The following is a 17,656-nucleotide window of genomic DNA, read 5'->3' as shown; positions in this document are numbered from 1 at the left end:
TCTAATTGGTGCCCTTGAGCAATACCACTCAACTTCCCATACAGGTGTATGGATCACAGTCTGAAAATACAGGACTCTTTCCTAACATATACAGCTACAAGCAACAAAACCCTATTCCTCTGTTTTGGCCCAGTGGTTCAAGCCACAGCCTAGTCTTCCTCTTCTGATTTTTCAGTACCACCAAGAGACGGCTTACCATCACCTACAAACAACTATGCTTTTGTAGAGTACCTCCTTCTACCTGGCTTACTTCTTTAAATAAACTGGGCCCAAGCACTTAATAAACAGGTAAAAGCTCCCGTCAACTCCCAGGCTCAACCCTCTTCCTAGCCTCATCCCCACAGCATTCCAGCTCATGCCAGCTCTCAGCATATCTGACTTTCAGTGTCCTCCATACTTAGGAAAATTATCTGAACCCCTCCAGCTTAACAACTTGGCCTCCATCCCCCTCATCTCTCCAGACCTTCTTTGAATTCTCTCCCTCTCTACAGGAGCCAGGTCTCTGTATCCCTATTCCCTTTTAAAAAATTCTGACCATTGATAATAAATAACCCAGTACAGAAGCTACCTCACAATAGTATGTTGACTGAAGAGACAGTGAGGTTCTTGTGTCTTCTCAGAGTACTTTAAGTCTTTTGCAAAAAGCCAAACAGTTCCCCATTCAAAAACAAAATCTTAAAAAACTGTTTAAAAGGTTTTGAGAGTATTCATGGCTTGTGATCTGATATTATGAGCATTAATAAAACAGTGCTAAAATATTAATTAAAGTATATCAATTTCAACATATACTACTATCTTTTTTTTTAAAGATTTATTTATGTATTTTGTATACAGCATGTATGACCAGAAGAGGGCACCAGATCTCATTACAGATGGTTGTGAGTCACCATGTGGTTGCTGGGAATTGAACTCAGGACCTCTGGAAGAGCAGTCAGTGTTCTTAACCTCTGAGCCATCTCTCCAGCCCTATACTACTATCTTGATGAACAATAAAACTATAGCTAACATTCCACACTGAAGGATACAGTAATGGAGAGGATATCAAACTGAGTGAGATTTCCTTTTTCTCTGTTTTCATGTAGCACAGGCTGGTCTTGAACTCACTGCTTACCTGGGGATGCCTTTGAACTTCTGATCCTCCTATCTCCACTTGCAATTGCTAGGATTACATGTCTGTGCCACCATGCCCAGCCATGTCAGATGATCTTTCTACAATTCTTTGAGAATTCAAAGATAAAATGATACATCTACTTCTACTGAGATACCTTTGTATAACATAATACTAGTCACTTTAAGCATAAAATTCTATGAATTTTCAAAAAATTTATGAAACTGAAACTATAACCACAATCTGACTTTAGAACTTTTAAAGACTTTTTTTTAAAATTGTGTGTGTGTGTCTGTGTGTGTGTCTGTGTGTGTGTCAGTACCTGCATGGATATGTGAATATGAAGACAATTGTCCACAGAAGCCAGGAGAGGGTGTTGCATCCCTTGAAGCTGAAGCAACAAATGGTTTGAGTGTTGAGAACTAAACAGCTAGTGCTCTTTCTCATTGGGCCATTTCTCCAGCATCTTAGCACTTTTTTTTTTATAACCTGTAAAATTCCCAAGCCCATCTGCAGTCAGCCTTCCACATATGTTACCAATATCAGACAATCACTGACCTGCTTTCTGACTATCAATTTCTCTTTGTTGGGTAAGTCACATAAAAAGAACACAATAAAGTCTGTGTCTGACTTATGTCGTCTATTGCAGTCTCCTCAAGAGTCATCCAAGCTCTTTTTATTGCTGACTACTATTCCACTGTATTCATTCACTTGCTGACAGATGTTTGAATTTTTTCTAGCTTCTGGCTATGATAACTAATGCTGCTGTAACCATTCATGCATGATTTCCTATGAAGATAAATATTTTTATTTCACTTAGGCATAATCATAAGGAATGGGTTTCTAGATCATATAGTAGTGTCTGTAATGTCTTGGAAAATAGCCAGACCATGGTTCTATATTTCACCTTCTGATCAGAAAAGTTAAGAGAGTTCGGACTTCTCCACAGCGTGCCAATCTCTCTTTTGATTCCAGCCATTAAGTGAGTTCATGGTGATTTCTCACTGTGGTTTTAACTTTCATTTCCAGTGAATATCAATGGACAGCTTCTCCTATGTTTTCTAGACATACCTCCTCTGGAGAAGCACAACAGCAAGTCTCTTACCCACTTTTCACGAAGCTCTCCTGTTATTTTTAAAGTGCTATAAGCATGTGGCCAGTTCTTGATGCCAATTTAATTACAGTTTCAATCCTTTTCAATTTAGTGAACTTTGTAAAATAGTCCAGAATATGCTCTGCTTTGGTGACTATCCTTATGTACTTGAAAAATACACCTATTTTAAATGTCACAATGAAACCCATCACTTTGTATGCTAACTTACAATTTTAAAACTGGGCAATGAAGGGATGTAGCTCAGTAGCTGATTACTTGCCTAGGCTATTCCATGCCCTGGGTCCAATCTCCAGTACTGGGAAAATCAAAAACAACAGGAGCAGCTGGGAAGTCAGTTAGAGCAGGGACTGCTTTACCAATGAGCCATACTATCTATAGTTTATGACTTGCTTGACTTCAATGTGGCTTTTTGTCACGCAACGGTATAGTATTGACAGACATCCATTAAGTAAAGTTGTGACCACAATGTACAAGTCTTCTAGACTACTTGTAATTTTGTCTAAATTTTCTCTCAAAGTATCAAGAAATTGTCCTAAAATCTTTATCTGTCACTGAATTTGACTATTTCTCCCATTTCTATTAGGTTTTTTTTTTTTTTTCCAGAGCTGAGGACCAAACCCAGGGCCTTCTAGCAAGGGTTCTACCACTGAGCTAAATCCCCAACCCCTAGTTTTTATTTTTATTTTGAGGCTTTTATTTGGAATGGTTCACATTTTAGAATAACTTGACTTTTTTTTAATTATGAAGCATGCTTTTGCCCTCAGTTTCCATCCTGAAGACTGTGATTTAAAGACAGCCCATCAAATATTACTATGGTAAATATTCATGGGACCATCTTACTGCAGCCTTTTACCTCCAAGTCATCCACATCTTCATATTTAAGGGTAGAGCTTGCTTGTATTCTTTTATCTAGTCTGACAATCTCTAACTTTAACAGGAGTATGTGGCCCTACACTGTACAACAGTATGACCACTGGCCAAGTATGGCTATTGGGATTTAACGAAAACAAAAATCTGAAAAAATCAAATATAATACAGTAGCCATATATAGTCACAGGATAGCCTGGAACAATGCAAAGGTAAAAGTTCCCATGCAGCCAAGTTTGATTTAGGCTTTTACATTTATTGCAATAATTAAAAGGATTAAAGTGAGCCATCTTGCCATTCATCTTATAGTTTTTTATATTTGTCCTGTTTACCTTTTTATTTCACTTTTCCTACTTATCTTTCATTGAGCTGAAAACATTTACCACTGTATCTTTTCTTCACTATTGGCTCATTAACTCTCCCTACACACATCCCATAATGATTTTCAAGAGGAACAATTCTGGCTCTTAGAGACATTGGGCAAAGTCTGTCATCTGCAGCTCTGTGCTTAGCACAGTGATAAAGAGGGTGCTACTGGCATCTAGTGGGCAGAGGCAGAGATGCAGCTGAGCTTCCAACCATGGTCAGTGCCACTGCTCACAGCAAAGCCCAAGAGGCCCACACTGCAGAGGTTCCTAAATCCTGTTCTGAAGCTCACTAACTCCATCTCTGATTGCTAGCTTCCTTCAAGAGAGAGTCTTGACTGTGAGCACCTCCCAGCAGTGCCATCCTATCTCCCCCTTCCCACTTTGTCCCATACTGTCAGCTCTGGTTCTCAGCACCTACCTAGTCTGTTCTACCTCTCTGGGCTCAGTGTTCATCGTAAGAGGTACATATTCTGTGAGAATTAATATAAGGAATGTGATAAGCACAATCCTGGCTATTACAGATGCTAGCTTCTCAGTAAGTAATTATTAAAACTCCTAACAGCAGGACACACCGGAAGAGAAGCCCAAGTCCTCACAGTGACACATGACCTCATGTGTGTTACCTTGTGCTGCAGCTACCTCTCTGCTTTCTAAACATCACAGTGGACCACAGCCTACTGGGCTGGCTGGCAAAATGTGACTCTAAAGAGAATGTCAAGAAGCTTTTGACCTCTAATACAAAATCCCATTTATTTACCTGATTTAATTGAAGACATCTGTAAGTGGTGCCACACAAAATGTAACTCAGACTCAGAAATGTCAATAAAAATGCTATAAGGCAGAAGTCCCACTAAACCTAGCAGGAAAGTGTACATCAGCAGTTACACACAGCCACACAAATTTAGAAATATAATAGAAATATGCTGCCTGACTTGACAAGTGATAAAAGCTCCTTTCCCATAAAGCTTAATGAGCACTATTAGTCTTCAGGAATGAAAAAGGGTCAACCCCACAGAGAGAAGTAACTGACTCTCCACACATGGTCCATTCAAGTGACAACGTATCAGATTACTGATGTAATTACTATAACCTGACAATTTCATTAGATTCATGTGGCAGTTAAACGGCCAGAACTTACAACAAAGGGACCTGGTTCATTCATGGGACTTACTATGGACAAAGTGAAGCTCAAAGTCAGTTTGTCAACTGCAAGTCTCCCACATTTTACTGCCTACTGAAAAGATTTTTTCTGTTCTTAAAATGTGGAAGGTGACACGCCTATCTCTGGCTAAAACATAAGCTTCACAGTAAAATGACACAGGTAGAGGCTCCCACATTCTCCTGCCTGGGCTCTGCTTTGCCTCTTAGGCAGCATGGAGTGAAATGGAGCTGACTGAGCTCTGCAGGAGATTTGGGGATGGCTGCCACCCAGCAAACCATCCGGCAGCACTTGTGGATTCCAAGTTAAAGGAAGAATAACAGAAACCCTCACCGTATTTCCTATAAGAGAAGGGGGGAGGGTGACCATCTTTATTTTATCTTTGTCCTATGTATCAATAAGCCTAATAATAAAAACTGTTTTAAAAATCAGCCGGGCGGTGGTGGCGCACGCCTTTAATCCCAGCACTCGGGAGGCAGAGCCAGGCGGATCTCTGTGAGTTCGAGGCCAGCCTGGGCTACCAAGTGAGTTCCAGGAAAGGCGCAAAGCTACACAGAGAAACCCTGTCTCGAAAAAACAAAAAAAAAAAAAAAAAAATCAACTTGGCCAAGATGCAGCACAACTTCAAAACAACTTCACTGAGTGAAGAAAACTAACAGAAAATACAATCACTCAATTTTGATCATGATGTTCTTCCTTTCTACTTTTCACCAAAGATTACAGACTCCATACCCTCAGCCCCAAATTTTTAACCAGAGTAGTTAGTAAACTGCAAGCTCTTTCTACAACTGATAGCATTCAAAGGTGAAAAGACAAAGCTTTCAATCCTGTTCTATGCTCAGTGTTGGCCACAATTCACTTCATTTGATTATAATAACCTAGTTAGTGTTACTTTCTTCTTCAGATTTAAAAGCTGCAGCCTAGAAGGATTAAATGACTTGCCCATGGGCCACCCATGTCCCTCTCAACTCACAGCACAGCATCCTTCCACAGTTTACTTTGCCTCCATTTGAAGACTGAAGGGTTAGAAAATGTGACCAAACCTGGTTAGTACCAGCTTCTCTGGTCTGGTCCATTTCCCCTAGTGATGATTCCAACTGGTCACAGGCCATCACTCATCATTAAGAAGAATAGTTTCAATAATCAAATGAAAACAACATTATAAAAACCATTAAAAAAGGAACAACTCTCAATGTGTAAGGAGATCAGAGATGGTCTCATAAAGAATATAAGGCTATTGCTGGGCATAGTGGTGCTCACCTTTAATCCCAGCACTCAGGAGGCAGAGGCAGGTGGATCTCTGTGAGTTCAAGGCAGCCTGGTCTAGTCTACAATGGGAGTTCCATTATATATATATATATATATATATATATATATATATGGTTCAGCTCTGAACTGGAGAATGATTTGAGGCTGAGAACTGAGAAAGAGGGGCTCTTAAAGTGACACAAACAACAGAAGCAAAGAGAAAGACAAGGGTAAGCAAAAGAACAAAAACAAAAACAAAACTAAGACTGGAGCATAAAGGGAGTCCAGCTTAAGAGGAGAATACGAAATATTACAGGATATGAACAGCACAATTCTGTTCACAAATCTGTTGCCTCAGGGGAGCTCTGACTGTTAGTATCCTGTGGCTAGTAGGTAAAGCCCTGGCTTGGCCTCAAGTCCAGCCTCTCTGCATAGCGCTCTGCTTTTTCCGCTCTGCCCTTTCTAAGTCTCAACAATCAGCTCCTCTGCAATCACAGCTAGGATTCTGGTCCTCTGAACATCTAGTAACTGTTCTAACCTCACAATTTATCCCCGGCTGAGTTCCAAAGAGAACCAGGATGAAGACTAAATGGGAAGGAAAGGAAACACTGAGAACAACGCCTGGATCCAAGCAAATGCTCAGTGCAAGGCAGGTCCTCTGCTCCTCCAGTCTCTGACCCAGGTGAAGCCTCCTTTGATGACCACTTTGGCCTACCCAGCTCTGCTGAAACATGGCAGAGATCTAAGCAGGGATGAAGCAGCACAGGGGTCACAGAGATACAATCTAGGGCTGACTCCTCTCTATACTGAGAAAGCAAATGTACCTAAAGGGGCAGTGGCTATTACAGAGGTGAATCGCTGTTACCAAAACAATGGCTGTGTGCATCCCATTACTATTACTGAAAAACTGTATTGCTTTAGAACAATCACTCCGAAATTATCAGATAAATGCCTGACGAAAGACCAAGCAGAGCCACTCTACTGGTGATGCTAACACAAAGATCTGAGAGCATCTCTTACCTCCAACGGTGAGCTGCAAAGGAATCTTGTGAACTGCAGAGTCCAGTTTGAATAGGATCAATTTCATCCAGGAAAGGAGCAGTAAGAAAGAACACACAAAGAAAAATATTACATAATTTTCCAGTGAGAACATCTGAAGCCAAAGTCTATACAAAGTTAATGTTTTCTATAATGTACAATTTATCCAGAGCACACAGTTCAATTCAGCCCATAAAAAGTACTCAACTATTTGAACTAGTTCACAAAAACAACGGTAAATATTTGTGTAAAAGCAAATACAGCACAATTAGTCCTAAAATAGTTACATTTTTAAGTTTTATCTCACAATCTCTGAGCATAAACCAAACAAACAAAAAGAGTCAGTAAGAAAGGAGTCAACAATCTTTCTGATCTCAAATGTAGAGTAAGGTTTAGTTAATGCCAAGAATAGGTAGAACTCAAGACCCACTCCAAGACCCAGTGGAGTGAGAGTGTGGCATGCCCGCATGTGGCATCTCCACTGCCACGTTTCCTCTATCATCTCTCTTCACGCCCTATTCCTCCTTTCCTTTTTGTTCTCCTCTTTCTCCTGCTCCCCATTGTGTTCTTTCACCTCTCTTTCATTAATGACTTACACATAGGATAACAGAACACTAAATTACTATTACATGTTGCTTGTCTCTCAGTATTTAAACAATTCTAGAGGGAGGGGCAGGAACTATTGACAATACAAAGTGTCATATGTCCATACATATAGATGACAGGAAATTCACGTGTTCATAGATATATTTATAGAATCCCCTTTGAGAATCACTGTGATAATCAAATATCCAAGTAATATAAATTCATCTTTCTAAATTCATATTAACAACAGTAAGCTGTAGTGACAGGCCTGTTTCCAAGCACTCGTGAACTCTATAACAAAGCTAATTTGTACTCACAGGGGATACAAAGAATTTCTACTCTCTCTGAGATACACAGAGAGGAGCTAGGGATATAGTTCGATGCCCATCCTGCAGGAGGTCTTGGGTTTGTGCTTCAAAACTGGAAGAGGAAGGGACTGAAATAGCAGTAAAAGTATATAATATCTAGGATTTCCTTCTACATCACTGGAGAAAGGTGTAGAGGTAAGTAATGGAAGTTGAATAAAACAAGACTACTCCTATTAAACTAATGAGTATAAGAGATAAAGACAGAGGATTCCTTCATAGATGATTAGCTCCACTCAAAGTTTAGTTTTCTATAAGAAACTTCCCTTTTAATACAGTTTTTAAAAAGTATCAGCTACACCCTCCCCAAACTATAAAATACACTCCTAAAATAACACAGGGCAGGTCAAAGCTACTAGTATCATCTAGGCTCTAAACTGCAAGATGCATTAAAGTATAGAGACTGTAAAGTTTTTTTCTTTAATATCCAACACAATTCTATTGTTAGAACTTTTCTGAAAGTACAAGGTAAATCAAAATGCTGCCTTCATAATGCTGACAGGGCACAATTAATTTTATAGTGATGCTAATTGTATGGTCTTGAGGTCTATTGCAACAGCTCAAACCATGGCAATAAACACTCCTCTTTCCCAAAGCAGAAAGTACAACTGAGATACTAGATCAGTTTAACAATGGAAAACAATAGGGAACAGCAAGTTTTTATTTTTATGCCAGAACTTTGATATTATAAGGTTTCTATGCTTTACTCCTATATGTACATGTCAACTATGCTATACATATACTTTTAGACTTGTTAAGCAGCCCGCACCAAGTATAGTAAGTAGCATGTGATACATCAATCAAGAGAGCAGTCACTTTAAATAACAAACAAGAACTATGTAAATGCTGTCTAAGGAAGCTAATGCCTTCTTGAAGTCCAACAATTTACATACACACACACACCCCACACACACACACACACACACACAAACACACACCCTAGCATGTGTATTTGTAATAAGTACAGTTAACATTAGTGATGCCAGGTTTTCAAAATAAGAAATTTGAAATGCTCATCATGTTTGAACTGCCAAAATGTGAAATATGTAAGTTTTCAACCATAAAGCAGTAAAAACAGAGTAACAAATCACAAGGCACATACATACTATTCCTAGGACATGAAAAGCATTTCAAAAACGCTTCCTCTGCCTCAGTGTGAAGGTGAAGCCAGTTGTTTTGTTCCACTTCAGTCAGTTACTTAGAGAAGCCCTAACAAGATTGTACAGGTTATGCTCGCAGTACAAATGCTAACACCTTGAAAAATGATTGGTAAAATGCACTTTGTATGTCCACTAATACTGACAGCAGAAACAGGTCCCTTTCAACCAACAGCAGCATGATGACAAGACAAGAAAATGATTATGTTCAATTCTGCTGTGAAATTAAAGCTACTAAAATTTAAGTTCAGTTTTAAAAAAATTACTATGGCCACAGTAAGTAACACATATTGATACCACAATGCCACCATTTCTAACATGGGTACATTCATGCTAATAAATAAGAAACAATGGGTATAGTTAATAAGATCTTACTCAAGATATTTAAGCCTATTGAGAAAATAAACATTTTCACCATGTTTTACAAAGTTTCTTATTGACTTACAGATAGGAATATACTTCATCACTCTAGAAATAATAGGATGCAAAAATAGTCACCTTCCTTATTTATCTATATTCCTTATCTATCCATTTTAAAGAATCCTTCTGAAAAAAATCTTAATCTAACTGAAAACAGGCAGGTAGATTTTAAGTTAATAGTTAATTTGATTCACTTACTAAAATGTGTAAAAAATTTTAATCATCCTTTTTTGAGACCAGGTTTCTCTGTATAACAGCCCTGGCTGTCCTGAAACTCTCTTTGTAGACTAGACTGGCCTCCAACTCACAGAGATCCAACTGCCTCTGCCTCCTGAGTGCTGGGATTAAAGGAGTGTGTTACTATGTATGCCTGGCAATTTTTTCTAATTTATTTTATTTTCTAATTAGTTTTGTGTGTGTGTGTCCGTCCCCCCTAGAGCTGGAGTTACAAAAGGCTGTGAGCAACCCCAAACTGGTGCTAGGAACCAAACTCAGGGCCTCTAGAAGAGTAGTATACTCTCCTAACCACTAAGCCATTGTTCCCCGCCCCACATCTTGTATTTTAAGATCATATGTATATTTAAAGATCATAATTGTAAAGATTATGGTCTATATTTAGAATTCATCATATCATGTATCACTGCCAATTTAAAAATTCTTTAAACTTCTAAAAGTAAGAAAACATTTAGGTCAACATCTGTGTTTCCTAGCAACGGCTCACCTTGCTTACAAGGAGGCATTCTGATTTCTGATCTTGGTACCCACTATGCTATTCATCACTGGTAGCCTGTCTCACGACACCTTCTAACAGTTTCAGAGAGGCAACTAATGCTTATACTAAGTTTTCCTAAACAGCATTCTACACGCAAACTGTTCTCCAAGCTATAAGTTATACTTAGAAAGTTCCATTTTTCCTGAGACTTGACTGTTTTGAATGAGGAGAGGAAAGAATAGAGGAGTACACACTTCTAATTTTGTCAGAAATTCAGTAAAATTATTATCAATTATTTTATCTTTGTATTAAAAACACTCAACAGATAAATCTTTTAATGTTTTTGAAATGCCATCTGTTTAGTAAGGAAACATGGTTAATGCTGAATACCAAAATGCAATTTTTACAAAGATAAACTGCATTAAAACCTTTTTTTTTTTTTTCTCAGCCAGGTATAGTGGCACATGCCTTCAATCCCAGCTCTTGGGAGGCAAAAGTAGATGGATCTCTGTGGGTTTGAGGCCAGCCTGGTCTACACAGTGAGTTCAGGACAGCAAGAACTAGATAGTGAGACCCTGTCTCAAAAAAGCCTAATTAATTAATTAGAAGACAACAATTTTTTCTAAAACAAAGAACAGTAGTCAGCTATCTCCATCAAAATGGAATTCCAGTCCTGTAATTGTTCATATCAATTACCCAGAATCTCCTTGTGTTAGCAAGGCATCTCTTTTGCTCCCATTTCCTTGACCTTTTCCTTATTACATGGTCTATAATGTCTCTACTTCAGACAATGTAATAAAATCTTTATTTAGCATTTTGCAATTGCTAAGCTGAATCAACCTCATAGTAAAATTCTCAGTTCTCTTAGGAATTTGGAAGTCTTACTTCAGCTACAATTCTACATTGTGTTAAGTCACATTTTATACTCCTTTGCAATGCCCTACAATTTACATTCATACTGTCTTAAACTGGCTGTTTTCAGGGAGGATAAAATTGAGTTTTATGTTACAAATGTGGCTCTTATAAACATACAATTCTTAGAAATTTAAGTCAACACAGGAACCAAGTTTCATATTACACTGCAAAAAATTTAAAGCTTCAGGAGCAATCTAAAGACACAACCAGAACCATTTTTAAAGTCTCTCAAGAGAATGAGAATTAAATCTGTACATAACTGTGAGTCAAAACTAAGATGAGAACTAATAGATGTTTAATTATTAAAAGAATAAAAACGTAAAAAAAATTCCCTAAATTCATGTCACAGATTTATTAGGTTGAAAGGTTAATCATGTATATACTACATTCTAACCAGAACTTTGCACATAACACCAGGCCTCAAGGAATCTTAAAAGATGACAATGATTCCTTTAGTGCCAGCGCTCGGAAGGCAAAGACAGGCAGATCTCTGAGGTTGAGGCCAACCTAGTCTACAGAGCAATTTCAGGTCAGTCGTGGCTACACAGACAAACCCTGTCTCAATCCCCCACCCCACCCCCCAAAAAAGGCAATGAAAATCTATACTGGTGAAAAGAATAGTGAACTATGAGTTCTGTAGTCTGGGATCTCATTGGCTCTACATGTTCATCTGAGTCACTTAAATCATTGTGCCTTTTTTTTTTCTTTTTAATGTGTAAACCAATTTCAGCCAAGCCACTTTCCCAAGCTGGTGCCCCATGAATGCTAGACTCCAAAGACACTTCCATGACTTGAGATCCAAATATGCTTGGTAATGCTGCAAGCTACAGCTGTCCAGCCTCATCTCTGCCTTCCAGAATTAAAAGGAATACTGACAGTCTCTCTTCTCACTCCACATTTACAAAAAGCTTGACTTTCATTTACGACATTGTTTGCAAAGTTACATGATAAAGGACTTGTGCTTGCTTTAAATTTCATGTTATCCAGCTAAGATTTACGGGTTTTTTGTCGTTGTTGGTTTTGTTTTTGTTTTTTTTTTTTGTTTGTTTGTTTGTTTGGTTTTTCGAGACAGGGTTTCTCTGTGTAGCTTTGTGCCTTTCCTGGAACTCACTTAGTAGTCCAGGCTGGCCTCGAACTCACAGAGATCCGCCTGGCTCTGCCTCCCGAGTGCTGGGATTAAAGGCGTGCGCCACCACCGCCCGGCTGTTTTTGTTTTTTTGGTTGTTCAAGATAGGGTTTCTTTGTATAACAGCCCTGGCTGTCCTGGAACTTGCTTTGTAGATCAGGCTGGCCTTGAACTTACAGAGATTCACCTGTCTGTGCCTCCTAAGTGGTGGGATTAAAGACATGTGCCACCACACCTGTCAGATTTGTGTTAATTTTTAAGAGGGAAATTACTTCTAAATTTCTCCTAGAGAGGCTCCAAAAGAAAAAAATCATTAAAACCACAGATGAGAGATCCTATTTCAAAAGCATGCTGGAGTGTGAATGAAGATACCCTACACCAACTGCTGTCCTCTACACACACATGCATAATCAGACACAGAAATCAAATCGACCTTGAAAAATGGATACCTTCCAAAAATCAGAATAATATAAATTGAGGATAAGCAGAAAATACCACAAAACCTACAAATCAAAATTAGCATTTGTTGTTATTTATTTTCTTAATGACTGACAGTCTGACTGGAGTAAGTTGCAATCTCAATATAGTTTTGATTTGCATCCCTCTGATGGATAGTGAGGTTGGAACATTTTTTCATGTTTATTGGCCATTTGTATTTATTTTTTTCACAAACTGCCAGCTCCTTAGCCCATGTTTTGATTAGATTGTTTGTTTCCATACTGTTTAGAGGGTTTTTTTTAATATATTCTAGATATTAATTCTCTGTCAGATGAATCTCTGACAAAGATTTTCTCCCATTCTATGAGATGCTTCTTCATTCAATTAACTACTTCCTTTCCCATACAGAAGCTTTTTATCCTGAGGTCCCATTTGTCAACTGTTGGCCTTATTTCCCAGGCAAGTAGGATTCTGTTCAGAAAGTCCTCACCAATTTCTCTGTCTTGAAGAGTTTTCTCTACAATTTCCTCTAACAGTTTCAGAGTTCCAAGTCTTACACTGAAGTCTCTGATCCATTTGAAGTTGATTGTTGTGAAGGGTGAGAGACAACAATCTAATTTCATTCTTCTATTTGGAATATCCAATTTCCCCAGCAACATCTGTTAACAAAGCTGTCATTTCGCCAACATCTATTTTCCTATCTTTGTCAAAAATCCGATGATTTTAGCTTGGGCCGGTGTATGTGGACCTTTTGTTCTGTCCCAGAGAACAACTTAAGCCTGTGTGGGCCAGTAACAAGTTTACTTACTGGGCCTTTGTAACAGAACTTGAAACCATCAGTGTTCTCTCTTCTCAGGACTGCTTTGGCTATTTTTATGCTTCCAAACGAATCTGAAGATTTTTTTTCCCTATTTCTATGAACAATGGCACTGGAATTCTGATGGTGATTGCAATCAATCTGTAGACTGCTTTTGGTTAATACAAGTACTTCCACTATTTTAATTCTTCCAACTCATGAACACAGGAGGTCTTTCTGGCTCACAGTACTTCCTTCAGTTTCTTTCGCCAACATTTTAAAGCTTTCACTGGAGTAGTCTTTCTATGCTGTAAGGAATGAAAACTAGTCTAATCTCTGTGGAAATTAGTACGGACGTTTCACAAAAAACTAGAAATACAGAGCCACGCATAGTGGCACATGCCTTAATCTTAGCACTCAGGAGGCAGAGGCAAGCAGATCTCTGAGTTCAAGGCCAGCCTGATCTACAGAATAAGTTCCAGGACAATCAGGACTACACAGAGAAATCCTGTCCAAAAAAAAAAGAAGAAGATAACAAAAGGAGCACACAGAAATATATCTATCGCATTATGTTAAGGACTCCAAAGAAACATGGCAGACACTTGTGTAGCAGCATTTACTGCAACACTATTTTAAACTACTTGAACACTAGTTCTTTTTTTTTTTAATTTCTTAGCTAGAATGTGCAAGACTATGCCTTATTCATTGAGGTATCTTTCTACCATAGTGTCACAAACATACAAGGAATTAAAACATTCATGATTTGGTGAATAAAAGAATCACATTCTTCTACAACCCAGGAGAAAGAAATATGGGAGTTACTCTAAATGTAAAGTTTTGAGCTGTTTCTAGAACGACTGTAACAAAGAGCCCAGAAATATATGCACCAAAACTTATAAACCAGCACAAATATTCTGTATTCAGACATATTGAGGCAGAATTATTCTCTGGGTAAGTATTATTTCTTTACTTTTTTAACTACCAACTAGAGGAAAATCAACTACTTTTTTTTTTTTTTTTTTTTTTTTTTGGTTTTTCGAGACAGGGTTTCTCTGTGTAGCTTTGCGCCTTTCCTGGAACTCACTTGGTAGCCCAGGCTGGCCTCGAACTCACAGAGATCCACCTGGCTCTGCCTCCCGAGTGCTGGGATTAAAGGCGTGCGCCACCACCACCCGGCGAAAATCAACTACTTTTAAATCACGCAAGCAGTTACCTAAAATTATTTGGTATACACAATGAACTGCTACAGCAAAACCACAAGTGTTCCTTGTTTAGACTAGGCATCAGTAGGTAGTACTGTTCACTATATAGTTCCTCAGATTTAATGGGAAAAGCAGACTAAATAGAAAGCCTAAAGACAAATGGCACTCACAGCAAGATTAATCCTGTCATATGAGCTTTGCACTCACTAAAATGTGCTTAACTCATTGTAGGTAAATTTCTCAACACTGGCTCAGAAAATTAAAAGCAATTTCTATTTATTATAGGAAGACAACTGTCAAGAGCTTCTGATATCATTCAAATTTTCCTTTTTCTTCCTGAGTAGTTTACAATTTGACAACAACTAAATTCTCTCTTCAACGTTTCTTAAAAGCTGTCAACTCTGAGGCTCATCCATTGGACAAAGCTTGGCCTTCTGAGTCCCAGGAACACTGCTGGGTACTGTGCCTTTCTTCAGGCTCTGGCAAACATTTTTCTAAGTTAGAATAACAAGCACAAAGTATGTGACTGACTTTAGTGACCTAATATAGCCAATTTATCAAAAGGAAAGGACTGACCCAAGCCTAAGCAAGTTCTGCCTCCTGCGGAAACCTAGAGATGCCCATGTTTCCTCCTCCTCCAGATTCAAGGAAAGAAAAGAAATACACATATAAAGCTCACAAATGGTGCTCTGTACATGTTTCATGTGGTGTAACAGGATGAGTCAAAATAGCATAAAAATTTCTTAAGATTACCTGTTGACAAATCATATTTCCCCCCACTTTGGAATAAATTAATACTAAAACTCAAAACTAGGGCTGGAGGGTTTAGCTAAAGTGCATGAGGTTCAATTCTCAATATTGCAATAAAATAAGTAACCAAATAAAACATGTGACTTTTCAATTCAAATGAATATAGTAATATAAACGGAAAAACAAAACAATAAGAAAGTAATTCTACTTGCCAATACTGACTGAACTGACAGACATCTCATTTATTTGCTCCTGACCTTACTGCAAAGGCCAATGAGCTCTTGGCAAATGTCTAAGCAGCAGAGCAGACTATTTTTAAGAAACAGCTGGAGAGAAAGAAATCAGAGGTTGCCAAATTGTAAAGTACTCAGGAAGAAAACAGTGGTCTTGGTATTTGTGACATCCTGATGACTCCTTACAGCTCCTTATAGTACAGATTAGTACGTCATCATCCATCCACACCCTGAGTCAAACGCCTTTACAAGGATGATCTTATTTTACTCCTCACAATAAGCACTGTTGTAGTACTCCTTTCACATTGCACCAATAGGGAACTTAAAAGTAAAAAAGCTGAAGAGCTGGGCGGTGGTGGCGCACACCTTTAATCCCAGCACTCGGGAGGCAGAGGCAGGCGGATCTCTGTGAGTTCAAGGCCAGTCTGGGCTACAGAGTGCGTTCCAGGAAAGGCTCCAAAGCTATACCGAGAAACCCTGTCTCCAAAAACAAACCAAAACAAAATAAAACAAAAAACAGCTTAGAGCCACATGAGAAATGAGTGGAAGACTAAGGTTTAAGGCAGAAAATCAATCAGTTTACACCTCACCCTTGGTGTTTCTCAGCTCATCAATATTCTAACCCAAACAGATGGAATTATAACTGTTATCACTCATCCCATCAACCCAAACAATTTTTCATTGAACACATTTACTTTCAGACAACATGGTTCATCAAGAATTACCATCAGGGGCTGGAGAGGTTCTTGCAGAGGACCTGGATTCAATTCCCAGTACCCACATGGTAGTTCACAAGCATGTATAACTCCAATTTCAGGGACTCTGATACCCTCTTCTGACCTCCATGAGCACTTCCCCACAGTAACCCTGTGGGGAAGACAATGGTGGAGGCACGGGGATGCTGAAATATAATAAGAGCAAAACAATATTCCCAAGGGCATACAAAAGCCAGAATCAACAGGCAAGTCCTGCTAGGCGTTCTGTTTGAGAACAGACAAGAACAAAATACACTGTGGGAAGGTTGTCATTTTAAATTCTCAGAGAACGTAGAATGTTTCAGTTCTTTGGAAAATCTATTTCAACACTTCTTTCACTGATGTTAGTTGTTCTATATTAATATGCAGTCCATGGTCTGATGTAAAAAGTGCTAACTTTCCTACATGGTGCCCTGCACTAAACACTTGTGTTTCTTTGGAAAAATTCTTTAAGCCTCTATCATACAGAACAAAAGTTCAGTGGGGCAGTAGTGGCACACGCCTTTAATCCCAGCATTTGGGAGGCAAAGGCAGTAGATCTCTGTGAGTTTGAGGCCAGACTGGTCTACAGAGTGAGTTCCAGGCCAGCCAGGGCTACACAAGAGAAACCCTGTCTCAAAAAGCAAAAAAATAGAGAGCTGGAGAGATAGCTTAGCAGTTGAGAGCATTGAATGCTCTTCCAGAGGTCCTGAGTTCAATTCCCAGCAACCACATGGTGACTCACAACCACCTGTAATGAGATCTGGTGCCCTCTTCTGACCTGCAGGGACATATGCAGGCATAACACTATATACACAATAAATAAATAAATTAAAAAAAAAAAACAAAGGAAGGAAAGTAAGTTAAACTAGATATAGAGATCCTCTTATCTCTAATGTTATATATGATGCTGACTTGTGATCTGAGACAAAGTTTAGGAAATTTTAAGCAACAGAAATTGTATGCAAAAAATTTTCCCTGAACTAGCTTGAATTCCCCTTCCTCATCCCCCCCCCAAAAAAAAAATACTAACAACATTATGCTGGAAATTCGACAGTACTTTTGCACCAATGAATTTAAGTAAATGAACTAAACCCTTTGGTAATTTAACTACTATCAGTAGCAAATTCCAAATTCTTACGAAGTTTTTGACTGACTACAATATACTACTGAGTCCTAACTCTGAAATTGCTCATAAAAAGCAATTTTTAATTAAATTACCTAAGACTTCCACTTCAAGTTAACTCAGGTTTTAAATTTTAGTTTAGAGGCCATGGGTATGTTTCAATGGTAGAGTACATGCCAAGCAACAGACCCTAGG

The 17,656-nt window shown here is 38.6% G+C and overlaps 1 protein-coding gene across 8 annotated transcripts in view; it reads right to left on the bottom strand.

Annotated features, from left to right (window-relative positions):
• Ate1 (arginyltransferase 1) overlaps window positions 1-17,656 on the bottom strand; it is a 132,772-nt gene that overhangs the window by 75,452 nt on the left and 39,664 nt on the right. For all 8 annotated transcript variants that reach the window (XM_052713366.1, XM_052713361.1, XM_052713362.1 and 5 more), the window contains one exon: window positions 6,885-6,917. In XM_052713366.1, the coding sequence (XP_052569326.1) occupies window positions 6,885-6,917 (33 nt within the window). The remainder of the gene's footprint in view (window positions 1-6,884; window positions 6,918-17,656) is intronic.

The sequence above is a fragment of the Peromyscus californicus genome, unplaced genomic scaffold, assembly GCF_007827085.1.
Source record: "Peromyscus californicus insignis strain IS unplaced genomic scaffold, ASM782708v3 Scaffold_4__1_contigs__length_199733344, whole genome shotgun sequence".
Taxonomy (NCBI): Eukaryota; Metazoa; Chordata; class Mammalia; order Rodentia; family Cricetidae; genus Peromyscus; species Peromyscus californicus.
Note: the sequence above shows the minus strand (reverse complement) of the source record. Positions and strands in the feature narration are given on the sequence as shown.